The sequence below is a fragment of the Odontesthes bonariensis genome, chromosome 1 (assembly GCF_027942865.1).
Source record: "Odontesthes bonariensis isolate fOdoBon6 chromosome 1, fOdoBon6.hap1, whole genome shotgun sequence".
NCBI lineage: Eukaryota > Metazoa > Chordata > Actinopteri > Atheriniformes > Atherinopsidae > Odontesthes > Odontesthes bonariensis.
This window is the reverse complement of record NC_134506.1, coordinates 9,269,236-9,289,419: the sequence shown is the minus strand read 5'-3', so window position 1 is coordinate 9,289,419 and position 20,184 is coordinate 9,269,236. Positions and strand designations below refer to the sequence as shown.

The following is a 20,184-nucleotide window of genomic DNA, read 5'->3' as shown; positions in this document are numbered from 1 at the left end:
AGAAAAACATCACTATGTATATATAACAAACGGAACAGGATTAAAAAAATTAAATTTAAAAAAGTGAGAAACTGAAATCATTTGAAATACCTTGGAAGCTTTAAATTTACAAAACAGCACCACTGAAACCAACTTCCCTTTTTGTCATTCCTTTTGTCAACACTTTAGCCAACACATCCGTCCCTCGTGTATTACAATCATCAAAGGACATCTCCTCCTTTGTTGTGGCCAACTTTTCCTCCTCCTCCGACGAGAACTATACATTTCTTATCTAAGGCGGCTACTTCATAAGCCATTCAACAAATAAAATGATAAGTAAATTATTTACTCATACAAGTTAAAAAATAAAAACTGAAGATGCTCTGCTCTAAACCAGCAAACCGCATGAAAATGAACTGATAAATATCAGATGATATTCAAGCTGTGATACAGGCCTTTAGGCAGTGATGAGTGTGTACAACTGCCTCCTTTAACTGGTTTAGAGCATCAACCGTTTTGGATTAAATACATTAATTATTACAGTAGCAATAAAAGAGCTGCCTTACGGTTAAAGATTATACTAACGGAACTGGAAAATAGATGACTTCTGTCAGTCTCTGAAGAGGGATTGTGTGGATTTGTGAGGTATGAACTGTTTGGAGAAAAAAAACCTAACTCGAGTCAAAGCTTCTGAACGTGAATATATTTGAAGTTAATATTAACGGCTTACATTGGTTTCAAATGTTTATGATCATTCCCTTCGCTAAGAAAACTGTCCTGAAACAGTCTCAGTTTCAGTCTCGCACCCTCTGAGAAAAGACACTTGGTTACAACTCCATACCTTTGAGGTAAAGTTTGCTTGTGTGTTCATATGAGAAGGAGGGAGGGGCTGCGTCTCACTCTGCTGTTTGGAGGCTGGCTTGGGCTCCTGGTTGCTGCTGCTCCTTGTTGAGGATGATACTGATGATGTCCCCCTCGTGCTCCTTCATGTGCTCCATCAGTCGCTCTTTACTGGTGGACTCAAAGCCACAGATGCAGCAGCAGAACAACAGCACACAGTACTCCATGCTGGGACCTGGGACAGGGAACTGGCCTGTTCGTGGATGGTTCTGGAACTGTGGCTGTGCGGGGTCCTTCCCCAGGGGACTCAGTGGTTCACTGGGGCACCGTGAAGGGTCTGCTGGAGGTGTGGAGGGGGGTGCTGCGCTGTCGATAGAAAGAGCGGCTTTTGTTGCTGTTGCGGTCGTTGACGGAGGTTCCACTGGACCCTTCGCTTGGTCTTTGGAGCATTGGGCCACCACCGGACACTCAGTCACTGACTCCAGAACTGCGGACAGCTTCTGCGGAGCTCTGAGGAGAACACAGGAAACAATCACAAATCAGGGTTTAGAGGAAGGTTATAGGGCTGCATTGTAAATCTCACTTTTACGGAAATTCCTAATTACTCACATAATGTACAATTGGAATAAAAAGTTAAAAACCCTGTGGATTTGCCTGGTTTTCTGCATCGATTACTCGTGAAAATGTGGCCTGGTCTTTGTCACAAACCCAATCGGAACAAAGGAACAGAGTGAAAACAGGACTCTCCACACAATTCCCTGCTGAACACGTATTTTATTAAAAAATAAAAACATGTTTTGAATTTTGATAATGAGCTACAGAGAGTAAAATACTGGACAAACTGTGCATCTTCTCTACAAAAAAAACAACAACAAAAAAATGTTTTTACATTTTAGTCAAGTAAACAAGCTGTATCCACTTTTGTAACCCTAACGAAGCACCCCGATTTAAAAAAAAATAAAAGATATGTGTGCTCACGCAGAATACACACATTTTTTTCCTTTCTTTTTTTTTCATTTAAAAGCGGTTAATCAGTGATAGTGTGATCGAGCCGATGGTGACGGAGCTGGAAGAGATAAAATACCCACAACTACTGTGGGGTGTTTGACATGGGACAGAATCTCAATCCAACACTTTTCTGAGGGTTGGCAAGTTCTGAACAGTGGTAAAAGGGGTTTATTTCTGTTTCTCTACTGAAGATGCCTGACCTAGTTACCTTTCCAGGACCCACGGCACCTTTCACTTATTTGCAAATACAAAAAGAAAACCTGACATCAACCTAAATGGCTGATAACACTGTATTCGAGTTCATGTGCTTACCGGCTGCTCTGGGAGATGGCCTCGTTAATGGCTTTGTTTACTTGCTCGTAGTTGTAGTTCTGGTCTCCGGCGTGCTTCCACATGTGGGATTTCAGTGACGGGGGATGACTGCACACATAACCACAAAGAGAGCACCTGGCAGAAAGGAAAAAAAAAATCTATATTAGGAGTGTAAGAGAGAGGATGAGCGGAAAGGGAGAAAGCGGATCATGTCAAAGTTGATTTAATATGAGTCCTGAGGTTTTACTAATCCTTCTCCTACTTTCCATCAAGAGGAATCATCCTGCCTCAACACTGCACACGGGACACTGAGCTTCAGAGACTGAGACAAAGACTGCAGAGGGGATTTACAGCAAAACTGCTGAAGTCATTTATGAGAATTTTAAGAATTATGCGTTATGCACTTTTAAAATGTGTTCAGCTGCAAATATGAATAAAAAGTGACAAGCACAGCTCTTAACCGGCTGATAGCAATACTCTGCAAGCTTTTTGTACAACACATAGACAAATAAATAGACTGGCGTGGTCACAGATAGCTGTGGAAGTAGCTCCTTGTGCCTATTTGATAGTCAGATTTTGAAAAAAAAAGCATTCTTGTCCATGATGATATCTATGAGAATTAATGGTTCTGTGGCTCCTTCTGACTGCTGCTGAAAATCAAGTCCTTTTTTTTTTCTTTTTCTTTTTTAAATCCTCTCTTGTAATTCTTTTTGGGTGACCGATATGCACACTGAAGATAGAAGCAGTTTGTGAACTACTTAATTTTGCACTGATAATCACATGTTTTCCCACTTGTGTGTCAGCCATCTCTTGTAGATTTACTATTTTGACCAGCATTTGCACAGAAGCAAAGGTTACTTTGCAGTTGGCGACAAAAACAAGTGAAATTATGGCGAGAGTACACCCATGCAAGTAAACTGAAATTATACCAAGACGTGTATGCTGATATTTTAAACAGCGAGAAAAAAGCCAATGTGAAAATAAAAGCAAACATTTATTCCTATTGTCATGACAAAACTATTCAGTGTCAGCACACAGCTGCATGTGACATGAGTAGACATTCGGTTAACCTTACCTCTGACCTCAGAGAATGTCATGGCCAAATTTGACAAACATTCCCTGGAGGCACTAAAGAAATATTGAGTTAACAGCCTACAGATGGACAACCTGAGAGCAGGTGCCTCTGGACACAGCTGTTGCTACACCACAGCAGCAGCAGCAGCATGAAAGGCTCATTTCATTGATCCAAAACTCGCACTTAGAATTTTTCCAATTAATAGTGCATGTCAAAAATGTTTCTTTGTAATGCTTTTTGTTTTATGTCTCTAATCAGGACTAATGAGGCCAACCTGTATTTGTAGATTGTTTATGCTCAAAATGTGTCATTTCTCTGTGAGTGTTTGACTCGGGAGAAGATCAAATAAACGCTTTCATTTGGATAAAGTGCAGCATGACGTGTAACCAAACGTAATGTCTCATTGGAGAGATGATAGAAACCACTGGTTTCGCTACACAGCCGGTCTCTGAAACATTTGGACGGACTCAATTTTTTGTTGTATTTGCCACATTGGGAGAAAAATTCAAGTGATTAAAAATGATTTAACGAACACTGACAAAGACTACAGACTCATTTCTACTTTGAGGATATTAACATGGAAATTCAATGAAGGACTTCTCTAATAAGTAAAACCCACTTATTCGGACCTCAGATGTAACTGGAAAAATGAATGTATTCATGAATAAAAATTATAATCCTTCATACTTTGCCAAGGATTCTTAGCAGGCAGTGACTGCCTGAAGTGTGGAACTTGTGAACATCACTGAAGAATGTTTCCTCCATTTTGGTGACTTGCCAGGTCTTCGCTCAAGCTGCTTTGAGTTCTTGATTTGTGGTTCTTTATTTTGTTTTGCCTTCAGCAAGTAAAATGCAGCTCGGTCAGGCAGAGATCAGGTAACGAACAAATCGATCGCCAAAAAAAAAAAAAAAAAATGCTTAGTTTCTTTGCCTTATAAAAGCTTCCGGTATGCTTTCACGCTACATTTCGAGTCTGAGCAGAAACTATATCCCATCTTCACTACTCAAGGGATGCTGCGATCATCCACGACTGATTCCTACTGTGGGCGTTTTCTTTTCCCCGCCGACTGTATCGAACAGTTGTTTTGGTCCCTTCTAATGCTTGTGCCATCTTTCCAATCCGATTACTTTTGTTTTAGCCACCTAAGCATAGCCTGTTTTATTTGAATTGAGAGCTCTGATTGCTTGGGTGGGTTCACAGCAACCGCTTCCAAATGCAAATGGAACACTTGGAATCAACTCCAGTCCTTTTAATTGCTTCGTTGATGAAGAAATAATGAAGGAATAGCTCACACCTGTTCATGAAAGAGCTGCAGAATCAACAGTCCAATTACAGCTGAGCTTCTGAAAAAGAGGTTTTTACATGTTAAAGAGCTGCAATTCCACCAATTGGATGTGAAGGCCCTCAAGTAAAATCTGAAATAAAACATTTTATGTTAATGTAATTTGAATGTTTTGGTAAACAGCTAAAATGCCAATTATCAGCTCTTGTGCTTTGCAGGGCACACACAGGCTTATGGATGCATCACAGGCAGTGACGTTATGTTATTATTGAGAGCGAGCAGCTTAGTTTTGTATGTCTGTAGTCAGGGGTGCGCTGACACTGAGCTATTTAATATCACTAAACTATCCATTCATGCTCATTTTGCATTGTTGTATTGTGAATACTACACAACAAAGCCCTTTGGAATTAATTTTGTCAGAATACAAATGGAAATGTGACTCAGACAAATCTGAAACCTGCTAATGTCCACCTTACACTATGTCATTTGGGATTTAGAATTACCTTCAACGAATGTTTAATTGTCCTGTTTGTTATCCACACTGTCAGGCAGTGACATCTGAATTAGAGACAGACCAGTTGTAAGGAGGCCATATAAAAATAAAAGTGATAAGATGATATAAGAAGAAGAGCGTGAAAAGGACAATGATGAAGAAAAGCAGAAGGAGAATTATTCTGATCATAAAAAATTCAACTGCCCTTAGCATCTCTTGAGCCATGCTGTAAATGAAGAATCTTTCACCAAATTTAGAAAAGAGCAGTTCTAAGATTACATAAGCTGCCTTACATCATGTGAGAAATGTGTTTGTTTCATCACTGTCGCTGAATGTTGTTTATCTGAGCATCTGTGCAGCCGCTGATTTATCACGAGCTGATGAGTTGATGTGTGTAAGCCCACTTACAGATATATGAAGATGCAGTGTTTGAAAAATAAAGTTCAAAACATGCATGTGATTTAATATGCTCATCAGTTTTCTGCTTTGATTACTTTACAGTTATTAGTGTGGAATTGCTGCCTGGGTTGCTGTTATGTCTACTTTGACTTAATGTAAAGAGTCTCAGAGAAACAGGTTGAGATGGAGGAGGCCACAAATTCTACAATTCTGTTTGTCTGTAAAAAGTCCAAACCGTGTAGATTTACTGGCCAAACGATCTCTAATCCAATCCCAAGCGGTCGCCCGAGATGCTCTTAATACCAAGTATAGAATGCCTCAGTACATCTGGTGTTTTGAAACAATCTCTCCCTCTCAAATCCTCCTGAGTATGAAACTGCTATATTACATAGCTGGAGTGCACGTTTAAGAGACAAAGAAAAGCATCGTCTGCACCATGCACATAGAAACCTTGCAGATACTGAAGAGAAGTGCTCAGTGAAGTGGAAATCAGCAATCAGTTTCTGATGATATTGAACGTAAGGAGTGTAGTGACTGCTATTAACTTCTGCCATTCACCAACCACTAACCTTGCAATCAGAAGCCCATTTCTAAAGTATGAAAGTTTGTAGCACTGTGAGAGCTCACAGTGTGTTCTCAAAGGCTCAGGCCAGATCCAGCTTTTGATTTTCCACCTCAGATGGTCATTGTGATCATTCATCTCTGTAGTGGATGCGTGTTTGCCCTCTCTCACCTGTACTGTTCCAGCAGCTGCACAGCCTGATGCTCCTGAGGGTGCCTCCTCATGTGGCTCTTCAAACTGTTCATGTTGGTGGTGGCGAAATCACAGCTACAGCAGCTGGCAGAAGAAAAAACAAAGAGTGAGAACAAGAAGACAGAGCAGCCAGTTTAACAAGCTGCAGTCTGAGGTCAATGTGCTGCTTCTTTACACTTGTAGCCTGAAGGGAGATAAAGGATTTACAGCAAAACAGAGAGGAAATTGCCACTTTAAGAAAAAGAATAAATCACTGTGCTTGTACTATGAGCCACTGTGGATGCTCTGGTTGGAAGATGAGACTGGCTTTTGTTGTTGCTTGGAGGCAAATACTGTGCTGTCCAAGGTCTACAGAGCTTTACACTTGACTCATGGCCATTTGCACACCCTCAAAACAAAGTAAGAAACAAAAGTACTTTCCAGTCTTAAAACCCACTGTTTTAACAGAGTGCAATTATTTACAGTCAGTTAAATTAGACAAAAGAAGATATCTGCATAAAGATAAAACAGATTGGCTGGATTTTATAGCTTCAATTACTAGTCTCCCGTTCCTGTACCCTACAGATGGTTTGGGCAAACATAACCATTTGGTTGTGTTGTGGCTTCTACTGTTACCGTGAGCTACCACAGCAGCAGCGTGCGGGCTGGAATAATTCCAGATGTTAAAAGTCCAGCACCATTATCAAATGGACAAACAAAGTTTATTACAGCAAATAAATTCATTATTTGTTGACTTTTTGTTTGATTGCTCAAATTAAATTGGCCTTGCCTGAAGGGAGCTTTTTACATGTAACTTTGGATTTTATTGAGCGGGCATTGTGGCAGCAACGTAGTTTGGCACAGTTACCTGTTCCGAATGTATTATTCATACCAATAGTTTAATAGAGTTTACCATTTCCTCTTTTTTTTTTGGTCTTGCAACAACATTTTTTTCTTTTTAATTGTGTGAATCCAAGGTCAACGCCATGTTTGGTTTTTTTTCCCCCACAAGCATCATTATTTCTTGCCTGGTAGCAATTCCAAGCCAAGCAACACAACACAACCCTCCAGGAAGAAACTGCTCACCATCAAAAAGCGGCACACATAATCCCACTTGTTGTTGCACAGCACAAAGACTCAACTAAACTTTAGAAATGCCGGAAGGCAGAACGTGGTTTCTTAGATCCATGAGTCCCAAACTGAGCCCTGAGCCAAAGATCCCGAAGGGATGCATGGAGCTCTGACTGCATTTTAGGTTGTGAAATTGAAAAACTTGAATATTGGCATATCCATCCATCCATCATCTTCCGCTTGTCCGGGGGTCGGGTCGCGGGGGCAGCACCGACCCCCGCCTGTGAATCTCCTGTTCCCTTCGTCCCCCACTCGTGAACAAGACCCCGAGATACTTGAACTCCTCCACTTGGGGAAGGATCTCATTCCCGACCCGGAGAGGGCATTCCACCCTTTTCCGGCCGAAGACCATGGTCTCAGATTTGGAGGTGCTGATTTTGGCATATCAAATAACATAATGGATTATCAGAGGTTTACGTGTAGACGAAGTGTCTTAAATACAAAATATACATGCACAGTGTAGAGAAGCCTCGGTTATAGAGCAACCAGGTCAATTCATTTAAATACTTTCTAGTACACAAGCACAGGAGTGAAATAGAGTCATTGAACCAAGTATATCAAATATGCTCCCTTTGAACTAGTTAATAATGCTCGGTTCTTAGTTGTCCAATTGCATCACAGACTAAAACAATTGCCAAACTAAAAATTTAGCTTGGAACAAACACATTGAGCGGTGAATTGAACAGCCTCACAGCTGTGCATATTCTGGATACTATAATCTTTATTGATTTATCTTAATGAGATACACTGTGGCTATTCTCTGTTGTTCCCAGCTTCTTCTTCTGTGTGCACTGCAGCCTTATTTTGTTACTTCCATGTCAAAGCCATCAGCAGGAACAGTGGAGCATGCACAAACCACCAAGCCCAGTTTGAGTCCCACTGAACATATACATGCAAGGGTAATTCAACTCTCAACATTATCTGCCATTAAACACTGACCTATGAATCATTAAACATTTTTTTTTAAAGAAGCCCTTAAGTGAACCTGGACCTTCCATTTCATCCATCTACTGCTCACGAAAGCCTCCTCAGAGGAAAATAACGTCTGACGTGCACACAAAAGTCGGGCTGTTTCAGTGTTTATGCAAATATGAAAAATGCACAGGTTAATCCCAATTAACAAGCAGGAAGGTTAAGCTGTTAATGATTAGCTAGGTGAGAAGAAAACTACAGATTTCAAAACTGCAGCAATTTCTACCTATAGCTGTTCAAAAAATGTTTGAATATGAAACAAATAATCATTATTACCTCCCCGGGTGGGTGTTATCAGGGCAAGGGCATTTCACACACAAGGAAAAGCACAGCCAGCTATTAAAAAAACCCTGTATTTTTTGCATTTGATAGAATGTTGGAGGGGAATGAATATTAATAGAGTTTCAGTTCCTGTAACCAGAGGTGGGTAGTAACGAGTTACATTTACTCCGTTACATTTACTCCGTTACATTTACTTGAGTAAGTTTTTGAAAAAATTATACTTCTAGGAGTATTTTTAAATCACTATACTTTTTACTTTTACTTGAGTAGATTTGTGCAGCAGAAGCTGTCCTCTTACTCCGCTACATTAGGCTACAATGAGCTGGTTACTTTTCTTCTTACCTCTTTGGTATTCTACGCCTCATTATTTTTATCCCCCCGCGTACGCCTCATTTTAATGTTTTATCCTGACAGAGAGAGAGACTTCCGCCAAAGGCTCTACCACGTGATTGTGTTTCACCAATCAAACGTAGCCGTGCAGTCTCGTCACGTGACCATACTCAATCTCAGCGGCGGAAAGGGTTAGCTCAACAATTTACAGTCGTAGCAAACAAAAAAGAGAAACGAATGAAAAATGTCAGAATCAACGGTTGGAAATGCAGACACAGACGAGAAGGAACACCCTTGGCCTCATACTGAAAGCATGTTTACCTTACAAAAAGTGCGAAACAGCAGCTACATTATGCGTCTTCTGTGTCAACCAAAACAAACGCACATTTCAGCATTAAAAAACTCAGCATCTAACTTGAGGAAAAATGTAGCGGTAAGTTTCCTAAATTAGCTTACACATGTTTTAAACATTTCCTAACTCTCTTTTATTTTTTAATTGAAGTTCTTGAATGTATCTGGATTATTTTAATTTAGGCTATTTTGTAATTAATTGATTCATTTTAGATTTTTTTTTGATCGGATGAACTCTAATTTGCCCAAAGATGATTATTTTGAAAAATTGTATATTTTGTCTGATTGAATGCTTGTGTTAACAAATAAGTCAGATGTTACTCAACAGTTACTCAGTACTCGAGTAGTTTTTTCACCAAGCACTTTTTTTTACTCTTACTCAAGTAATTATTTGGACTACTTTTTACTTTTACTTGAGTCATATTATCCTGAAGTAACAATAACAACAATATTATGATAACAGGCACTCTGCCAAATTACTCCAATGTTCTAAAACAGATTAAGAAGTTGTTAAATATGAACCGTTTGTAATTTGCATGCATTGTTGTTATACAATCAAGATTTCAGGTGATAATAGGGACCATTATCATCAGGCCAGAATTACCATAATATCCTGTCTGTTGGGGGCCTCATCTTCAACTAACTCTGCTTATTTAATTAGTGCTGCCATCAAAACCGCTGCAGTTATCTTACAGGAGGAAGCATGTTTTTATGTCAACAACGCTGCCATCAATGGACCACCCACAGGAACAGAACACAGTTCATATTTTTGGTAGAACACTATGATACAACAATGATAATCCATTTTTGTGTGACTCAAACCTAAGTGCTGACTTTCAGCTTTCACTTGAAGGTGTTTGCCTCCATTTCCAATGTTTACATTACAAACTGGATGTAGGACAGCATGTGACTCGAGCCCTGCCTTCACCCCTCATAAGTGTGCTGGAGCACCGAGGCAAGTCAAACAGAAATGTGTTGGTTCTGATAAAAACAAACCAGAAACTAATCCTTTAGATTTGACAGTCCATTCTGATGTAAATGTTTCATCTGACAACATCTTTTGTGGAATACATTACTCTGTGTGAAGAAAAAAAAGGAATCACAATTTGCGAGCAGATCTTGCTTCATACATGTCATGTATGTCATGTATGACATATAAAAACATGTTATGTTTAAAGGCCGTGGCTCAGTGGTTAGAGTCAGTTGTCCAATAACCAGAAGGTTGGCACGTTCGATTCCCACTCTCGCCACTCAAAAAAGATTGGCGGAACTGACAGCTGGAAAGGTGTCAGTCCACCTCCTTGTCACGGCCGAGGTGCCCTTGAGCAAGGCACCGTACCCCCATGCCCCCCGGGCGCTGAATGGCTGCCCACCGCGCCAGGTTGGCATCTGTCTCGGAGTGTGTGACAGACCGTGTGCGTGTCAACAGGTGCCAACCTGGATGGGTTAAAAGCGGAGGACAAATTTTGTGTGTATGCATGACCAATAAATTGGATCTTAATCTTTAACATATCCTAACCCTATCTTTAACCGTACCAAACCCAACACGCCACTCAGCTCGTGGTGCAGTCTATGCTCATCTCCCACCTCCACTCCTGCAACGCCCTCCTAACTGCTCTCCCAGCCTGTGCTGTGAAACCTCTGCAGACGGTCCAGAACGTGGCGGCGCGTCTGGTCTGCAATCGGCCCAAAAGAGCACAGGTCACTCCTCTGTTCATTGAGCTCCACTGGCTTTCCTTAGCCGCCCGCATCAAATTCAAGTCACTGATGTTAGCCTACAAAGTGCTTAATGGAACGGCTCCCATCTACTTGAATGCTCTCAGAAAGGCTTATGTCACAACTCGGTCACTGCGGTCATCAAAGGATCGTCGTCTAGCAGTGCCTACACCACGCTTAAGACAATCCGGATCTTTTCATGATTCGTTCCACGATGTTTTGTTCTGGTTTTGACAAACAACCAAAACTCAAAAATAGTCACTTTGGTGTATGATAAAGGAATAGTTGGTTCATCTAAGAAGCTTCTTCAAAGAACAAGGGCACAACCATGACTCAGCACAAAATATCAGGAGCAAATTTAATTCAAGAACTCAGAGTGTCTTTCATCCAGAGATTTTCTGAGCTGCACACGTTTGGATAATCATATCTGGATGAGCCAATAGTCCCCATTTATATTGCTGTTTTAAGGCCAATGGCTTAAAGCAGCAACTTGTAAGTACATTTAATTTCAGAGCACAAGAAGTCAGTGCACTGCTAAGAAACCTGAAAACCACAAATACCCATTTGTGCTTTAAGTTCACACAATTTCAAGGGCTAATGGAGAGAGTGTGTGTGTGTGTGTGTGTGTGTGTGTGTGTGTGTGTGTGTGTGTGTGTGTGTGTGTGTCAGACAAAGTAAGAGCACTGTCAAAATAGGCCTTCACAGTGATCTCACAGTGCAGATCCGAGGCTCGCCAGGCCTTTACTGCCATCTAATGGACCTTTCTAAAATCACAACCACAGCTCACATCTGTCTTCATTGGATCTCTGGAAGTACATAAGATTTTATTACCCGACCGTGCATAAAGAGGGCCAGAAAACTAAACAAAACAATAAAAACAGAACAAAAAAAAATGTAGATGAGCACTGACCATGAATAAAAACTACACCAACCATATCCCAGAAAATACAGTAAAATTATTATTTTCCTTAAATCTGGTCCCAGCCATCTCCCCTCACACTCAATTTAAACTTTAAATATGTAGGGAAAACAATAGATATCTGGCATGTTTGACAAGATGTTCATAAAACTGTGTTAATAATGATAAATGTGTGCAAAATGATAATCACAATAAAGTGTCAATCCTTTTCATTACAAGTAGAGCATGTAACTTACCCCCAAAAGCACAAAAAATCTACTTCCCTGCTGTGTTTTCATCATGTCACCAGTATCTTGTATCTGAAAACACCTTGATAATTACAGTATTAATCCATCACTGTAACTAAAAAGTAGTGCAAATACGTTGCACAGAACCTAAATTAAGGATATTCCTATAATAAAGTAATCTAAGTTGTCTCTGAAACGTCTTGTGTGGCATTTGGGACGTTGCAATTACTATCAATCATGATTGTGAACATCATTTTGATCACTGCTGTGCATAACAGGAAAAAAGTTACGGCAAAGAAGTTAAATTAGTCCCCGAAACCGAATTACTCAATAAGAAACGATGCATGTGCACTTAAATGTATATTGTGGAATGTACAAACTTTTCCCTGTGACAGCTGGGGTTTAACAGATTTCAGTAAATACAGAGACGAACCACTGTGGCTGCTGGACCGAGTCCTTCACTGACGAAAACCACACAGCGCCAACATTTCAACACTGCCAACTACCAGCTGACAAGAGAATCCTCCAATGTAAAATAATTATAGTAGAGTACATGAAAACGGACCTCAAGTAGGGAAAATGGCAGAATATTCTGACAGACTGTGTGTTCCAAAGTGGTCAAATAACATACAAAAAAAGTACCGTAAATTCCGGACGATAGAGCGCACCTGAATATAAGCTGCACCCTCTAATTTATAAAAGAAAATCCATTTTGTACTTGTAGAGGCCGCACCGGAGTATAAGCCGCGGGTGTCCACATTGTAATATGAGATATTTACCCAGAAAGATGTTACACGTAAAGATTTTTAAACTTTTAATTAAATGCGTATGGTAACATAAACAAATACATACTGCAAATGCTTTTTTTCCCCCAAACAGTGCCTGTAACACGGCTGAAAAAAAAAAAAAAACAGTAGCCTACTGTTAACTATTTGTTAATTTCATTGGTCGAATGTTACGAGGCAAAATGGGTTTTTTTGCGGCATGATAAAAAAAAAAAAAATCAAACAAAAAGAACATATTAGCAGCACCGTATTATAAGCTGTGGTGCTCAAAGCCTGAGAAAAAAGTAGCGGCTTCTAGTCCGGAATTTACAGTAAATCCAAAATAAAAATGGTTCCATGTCGTGTTGATACGTGCTTAGAAAAGTAATCCCCCGAATTCTTTCCCCCAAAGAAAAATAATGATATGCCAGCTTAGGTCACATATGAATTAGATTCTTTCAATTCACCTTGAATTTTAAACTGGAACACAGAAAGCCAGATTAATACAAACTATTCTTAGATATTGATCAATGGCTGATCAGTTCTAGCCTAAATATAACTCAAGACGTCTTGGCTCTTTGAATTCTACGGAATGTGTTTAAACATGACATCTAAGTAAATTTGAGGGTTTTATAAACCTATCAGATGCTCAATTCTTCAATACAACATCTACCTCCTCTTCACTGTCAAACTCTGGGGAGTTTGGGGACTACTGGCTCATCCAGATATGATTATCCAAACGTGTGCAGTTCAGAAAATCTCTGGATGAAAGACGCACTGAGTTCTTGAATTAAATTTGCTCTTGACAAACTCTGAAACATTACAGAGGTGAGGCTCTCAGCATGTATTTGGTGGACATGGCTTTCATCTTCTTCTGCCTTTATTTAGGTGAGAATGGTGCACTTCCACAGCTCTCTCAACAACTTACCGATATGGCTTGTCGGAGTTATGAATCCGCCTGTGGTTCCTCACCCCGACATATGTGGAACTGGTGTAGTTGCATACGTCACATTTATACATCTTCTGTGTGCAACAATCTGTAAGCGAGAGACAAAGGGAGCAGGGTTTTACAGCCTCCTGAGAGATGCTCTAAAGATTTGATGTCATCTTGTCAGTTAAAAATGAACAGAACACTCAATTTTACATATTTTACCTTCATCTGTTCCCCGATCCGATTCCTCCACAGAGGAGATGGTTTCAGTGAGTGCTGCCACGTCGCTGCTGAAGCTGTGGTGCTCTCTTTCATGACTTCTTAACTGACTCTAGTATGAAAACACCCATGCACAGCAGAATATTTTGTATCAATGGAATTATAATATATGCATTCAAAAGAGCTTTAGGTGATTTTAGGTGATTGATGCACTGTAGAGGTGAATCTTTCTCCCTTACGCCACCTCTGGGACGGACAGCATAGAAGCAGGGCAGCATTCAATCGTAACTGTTCGAACCTAAATCCCAAATCCGTAAGATAAAATGATGAATCTAATCGTCTCTGAGGCAGACAGGCAGTATTCCCATGGTACTAGTCAGATCGGCGGTATTCTCCTTTGTCTGTCTATCATCAAACCGAGTTAAACTTGCACTCCAGTACTGAGCCATTCATCTCTTATTTAACAGTCACTGCACAAGTAATTTAGCTATTTAGATTTGAACTCACTGGAAGGGCCAAGTGGGATACTTCCTTTTTCATTCATGGAGGTGGTATTTTTTCAAACACAATAAAGAAATCAGACAGTACCACTGATACCGATGTAACCTGATGCTGTCCGTTTCCCCGGTCATGTCTCGCCTCGACCACTTACTCTCCTTCTGTATTTGGCAACAACAAGCACAGCTGCACTCGCTAACCTTGGCCGATTAAATGTTTTTGTCGATTGATCAAATTCGTGGTTTACGGTCGATTTTTTTTTTTTATAAGTAAGATTCTCACTTCAACTTCCACCAAATATGTATAAGAGGCACATTTTATCTGCCAAAATATAAACCCGTTAAATTTAAGTGTTATCAACACTTATTTCTATTTTCACGTGAAAGTGAAGGCGCTCAGCATCAGAGTCAGAAAACATTTTGGGGGAATTGTTTGAATTCATAATATTTCTCCCAGACTTGTATTTTGTTGCACTTTAAGGGACATTCTGTGAAAATAATAATATCCAGAAAGGAGAATAACTTTGTTTCCTTTTTTTATTTGATGGTTTTAATTAAAGCAACAATTAATTTGAATGATTAATTATTGTAGTTTGTTACTTAAAGGAGAAAAAAAATGCTATTTCAAATTTGGAGGAAAAAAAACTAATTGAACCGGAGAATTTACTTTTAGGTTATACTGCACAGCTCTAAATACTGTGAAAAAGTTTCATGAACATTGTCACTATACCCGGTCAGTAGAACAGAATGAATTTCTGCCCACAGCGTTGTAGCACACAGCTAATAATCTCATTCCTGCATGATCTCTGACAAAAGGATGCAGCGAGGATGGGCTGAGTCTCCTCACCTTGTAATGGAAGGCATCTGGACACTGCTTGCACTGGTACATCCTCGTCTTGCAGTGGTGGATCATATGGTTTTCCAGGTCCTTACTGTCTGAGGCTTTGTGCTCACAGATTGGACATTGATATGGCTGCCTCTGTTTGTGCACTCGCAAGTGCTGTTTAATGTAACCCTTATTGCCACTGCTGTAGCGACACATACGGCATCGGTAAGGTCTCTCACTGCCGGGGATGTAATCCACCAACCCCCCATCAGGTGAGCCGACCAGACCATCCATTCCCGGAATGCTACACACGTAGCTCTCTGCTCCATTTCCTGGGACCACTCCAGCCACGGATCCGTTTTGGAACTGTGCATTATCTTGAAGCTCTTTCAAGATGTCTTCATCTGAGGCATTCTGGTCCGAGCGCTCTCTGAGTCTTTCAATGACAGTGAGCAGTGAAAGGCTGATGCCGGCGTTCGTGGCGGGGCTTTCCTCGTCTCCCTCCTCAGCGCTCAGGGACTCCAAATTCTCCTCTCTGCCCTCGCTGCGAAGCTCCAAGTCTAACAGAGGGGCCGATGCACCGGTGTCAGAAGCATTCTGTCCAGTTTTAGTCACCTCAAAAAGCTTCTGGTCCATGTGTGGGCTCTGCACCAGTGCTGAAACAGTCCTCAGACTCACCTTAGCGCTGGAGGTAGGGAGCTCTGGCATCCTCATGGGCATCGCCACAAGGGCCTCTGCAGCCAGCGAGTGCAAGCGGAGGGACTCAGAATGTGTCCTCTTGCGACCAGCTGGGGGGATGTTTTCATCCCTCGGGGACTCGTTACTTTTAGTGACAGAGGATTTCATATCGCCTCCAAATGGCTGACTGTCAGCTTCATCTGGACCGCAGCTAAGGACCACCTCATCCTTCACATCTCCCACATGGTCCGGTTCTCCCTCCTTTACATCCAGTAAACTCTTGTCGCTGTCGACGTCTGGGCTGAGGAGAAGTGGCTTGGTCACTATAACCGAGTCCTCGGCTGAAGGAAGGCGTTCTACAATCACGTTGATATGGCCAGCACTGTTGGGACTGCTGTTGATAATTTTCTGGGCCGATGACAGGAGGCTGTCTGCAACAGAGGTGCTATTGTGGGGATCATCCATGTCCACCTCAGTGTCAGCCTCGGTTGTCACCTGCACCTCCACCATGGGCTCCTCCGAGCTCACATCTTTGATGGGGTATACATTTTCGTCCTCTTCCGCTGGCGATTCTGGACTCTCGCTGAGTTTAGCATCTGGGGGATTCAGAGCATCCTGTTTGTTCTCAACAGCCACAGGCATGCAGAGCTGGAGTTTGAAGGCTGCGGGGAGCTTTTGCAAACTTTTGTCTTGAAGAACTGGGGAAAAAACTACTAAATCTTCTCTGGGGACCACACTGTTAACAGCAGCTTGGACCTCTCTCCTTGTGGAACCACCTTCCTCACCCTCAAAGATGGGATAAGAACAGTCAACAAGCCCAGCATGCTTCCAGGCGTGGGTTTTGAGCATCCGCTGCTGGCTGCAGACATAACTGCAGATTAAGCAGCGATACAAACCATACTCCTCAAAGCTGTACCATTTCTTCTTTTGCGGTAGCTCTTTGGAACCATCCACTGAACTTCCAAGCATCTCAGTTCCTTGTCTGCAGTGATCACCGTCTCTGTCCTGCTTTCTTAAACTCTCCCCCTGCCCCTCTGTGCATGGATCCAAATGGGGAGAATTTCCCTTCATGTTGCCTCCTTCATCGAAGTGCAGTCTGACATGTGCCTCCAGCTGCGCCTGGTCTCTGGAGGTAAAATGACACTCGGAGCACATAAGGATGAGGTCACTGTGCTGCTCATTGTGCTGCTTCAGGTGTTCTTTCAGCTGGGGCAACGTCTGGGAGAGATAGGGGCACAGGCTGCACTGATAGCATGTCACTGTCCGCCTGTTGTTAGAATGGCAAGGTTCCTCTGTTAAGGTGGAGGCAATGCTGTTGTTGTTACTGTCACCTGAGGCAGGTGAAGAGAGAGTGCCATCAGCCTCGCTGCCATCTGTTCTCACCCCTTCATTGCAGTTCTTCTTAATTTTCTTAGGAGAGCCGCCACTGCTGAAGCCCTGCTCACCTCCTTTTGCCCCAACAGAAGAAGCCAAGTGCAGCCCTCTTTTCTGTCGCTGCGGCCGCTTATCAACTATCTTGCTGAGCTTCTCGATGACCTGGATGAGAGAATCATCAGCTTGTTTCTGTTGAATAACCGTGGGGGTGCTGCGATCTATAACTAGCTGGGTCTGGATTTGAGGGTGAGATCCCAGCACTGATGCAGTAGAGGAGGAAGAGGAAGCAGCGGAGGACAGGACAACTACACTGCTGTTCTCGTCCATAACCTGGCAGACAGTAGGAGACAAAGAGGTAAGTGAGTAATCTGGTTGCTGCACTAGAATTACACTAGAGACAAATAACAAATATAATGAAATATAACTTTAGTCCCAATTGGCAAATCCCTTCACGGAATATTATTTCCTCTCACTTAATACATGAGAGAAAACAATGTTTATCAGACTGCCACAATGTGGTACCAACATAGATTCAAACACTTAAAAGATAAATATGTAATAACATGTAATAAAAATGTCTCATGTTCTAAAGCATTCAATAAACTCTTTCAGAACTGCTCCTACCAAACACTCCAAATAAACGCTCCTGACACTACACCAGTACCACTGGTCCAAAGAATGGCGTGGCTTCTCAGAATGATGTGAAGTACCACAAGAAATAGGACAGCTGAATCCATTCACGATAAGCCCTGCAACTACACCGGGTTGTAAACAGACGCACATGGTGCCTTTGGCTCCAAGTTAAGCTGAAAGGAAATGATTGCAACTCATGCGGTCAAATCCCTTTCATCTTCACAAATCCAGGGCTTTCCTCTTCCTCATTTCCAAACCGCAGCTCTCCTTCCTCGTTCTCCTACTTCTGCTTCTGTACCACTACATCTAAATGAAGGATGCATATTTGAGGGAGGCTACGATGTAGAGGGATTGGCATTTACCCACCTGGATGAAGAATTCGATTAAGAAATAAAATAAACACTAAAGTGTTCACACAACCTGATGAAAGAAAACATTCTCAAAGTTTAAGGCTCAAACTACTCCAACTAAAATAAAGATCTAACTCTCTTAAGTGTCAGCCATTTGGTACTTTTCTTATTAACTTGAATCTGGCTGTGCTCAGTTCAGTCTCTCTGGAAACAACATAGTTTACTTTAGACCGTCTCAGAGGAGCATCTGTTATGTCAGGATCTAAAAATATTTCGTCCACTTTCACTCCCTTGAAAGATAAAGTTCCAAACAGCCTCCAAACTCTCACTGAGTGTTCCAACAACTGCAATGGCAAACGTAGTGGCTGATATAAGCTGACAAGCTAAATCTTTTCAGAAGAAGAAATTAGGCTTTCATTAAAAGAGAAAAAGAAAACATAAAGCTACAGAAACAGGACACACACTGTTAGCTTCACAGTTAGCTTCACAGCTTGCTGCCTGCTATTCAAACACAGACACACACACACACACGAGTCTCACATAGTGCTAGGAGTTTAACATGAATGTACAAGGACATTTTTACTATCGTGACGGTTAATAAGTGACGGGAGATCGCGTGGCTGTAAGAAAATGAAAACATACTCACTGACACGGCAAGGCTCGGCGCTCTTTGTCCTCAATACATAAAACTACTTTGTTTTATTCGTTAGCTATAAAAAATAGTGGCCTCACTCTCACCCACATTGCAAAATGGCGAGGATGGAATATCAGTCACGTGACTCAGACTTTGGGTCAGGTGACCAACGCTAACAGACAGGCTGCTTTCAAGTGCTGCTCGTAAAAAAAAAAAAAATCAGACCGCATTTGAAAACGACTTGTCAATGCGTTCACTTTGATGAAAATGGATAAAAAAAAAATCAACGATTAGTTACAATGAGAAAGTGAACGTGAACAGTGCACAAGGTTTTTATACTTTGTCAAGTATAAAAATTTGAGTAATTCTTGCTATACTAACCCCATACTTCGCTTCATTTAAAAAGTTATGATACATTTTGGTGGATTTGGATTTGATTCATTTGAGTTCAACTTGTAGGTTAAAGATAAACTTATCTTGTCAGTAAAAGCTGCTTATTGGTTATGAGTTCCGAATTGACGAAAACTGCGCAATTATATTGAGGTGAAATAGCCTACATGCCGACCCACTGTAAATGTCTAAGGACTAACTTCTTCGTAGCATGTATTCCCATCCTTTCAACTGATCCAACACAGTTGATTATCTCTAATGAAATAATACCAGAGAAAGTTCTAAACCTGGCTGTAGCCTACTTCCATGTCTCTTAATCCCACAGTCCTAGGAAAAGGTGTGGTGCACAGTGACCTGTGCGGGAGCGTGTCTATGTTCCGACAGCCCATTGGTCCCACGGCCCACTGGTCCCACGGCCCACTGGTCCCACGGCCCACTGGTCCCACGGCCCACTGGTCCCACGGCCCACTGGTCCCACGGCCCACTGGTCCCACGTCACTAAGACTTTTTTTTATTTTTTAGGCCCATTGGTCCCACGGCCCACTGGTCCCATAGCCCAATGGTCCCACAGCCCATTGGTCCCACATCACTAAGACTTTTTTTTTTATTTTTTAGGCCCATTGGTCCCACAGCCCACTGATCCCACGTCACTAAGACCTTTTTTTATTTTTTAGGCCCATTGGTCCCACAGCCCACTGGTCCCATAGCTTAGGTCCTATGTCCCACAACTCCATGTTCTCACATTTCTGAGTAAACTAATAGCGAAAAATGTGTAAAGACATTTGGCCTACACATGCTAAACTTTTTCTTTTTCTTTTTTTTTTTATTATTATTTCCT

General features: G+C 41.5%; 1 protein-coding gene across 2 annotated transcripts; it reads right to left on the bottom strand.

Moving 5' to 3' along the window:
- Positions 1 to 241: 241 nt before the first annotated feature.
- On the bottom strand, positions 242 to 19,081 carry LOC142383206 (zinc finger protein 507-like). 2 transcript variants are annotated; one of them, XM_075469179.1, is made up of 7 exons: positions 18,969 to 19,081; positions 15,309 to 17,669; positions 13,968 to 14,076; positions 13,743 to 13,851; positions 6,123 to 6,227; positions 2,140 to 2,274; positions 242 to 1,329 (listed from the first exon to the last, which is right to left on the bottom strand). In XM_075469179.1, the coding sequence occupies exons 2-7, from the start codon at positions 17,664 to 17,666 to the stop codon at positions 876 to 878; spliced, it is 3,270 nt and encodes a 1,089-aa protein (XP_075325294.1). In that variant the 5' UTR covers positions 17,667 to 17,669; positions 18,969 to 19,081; the 3' UTR covers positions 242 to 875. The 2 variants fall into 2 exon arrangements, with proteins under 2 accessions (XP_075325294.1, XP_075325296.1); XM_075469181.1 differs by having other exon boundaries at positions 18,973 to 19,081.
- Between the last annotated feature and the right edge of the window lie 1,103 nt (positions 19,082 to 20,184).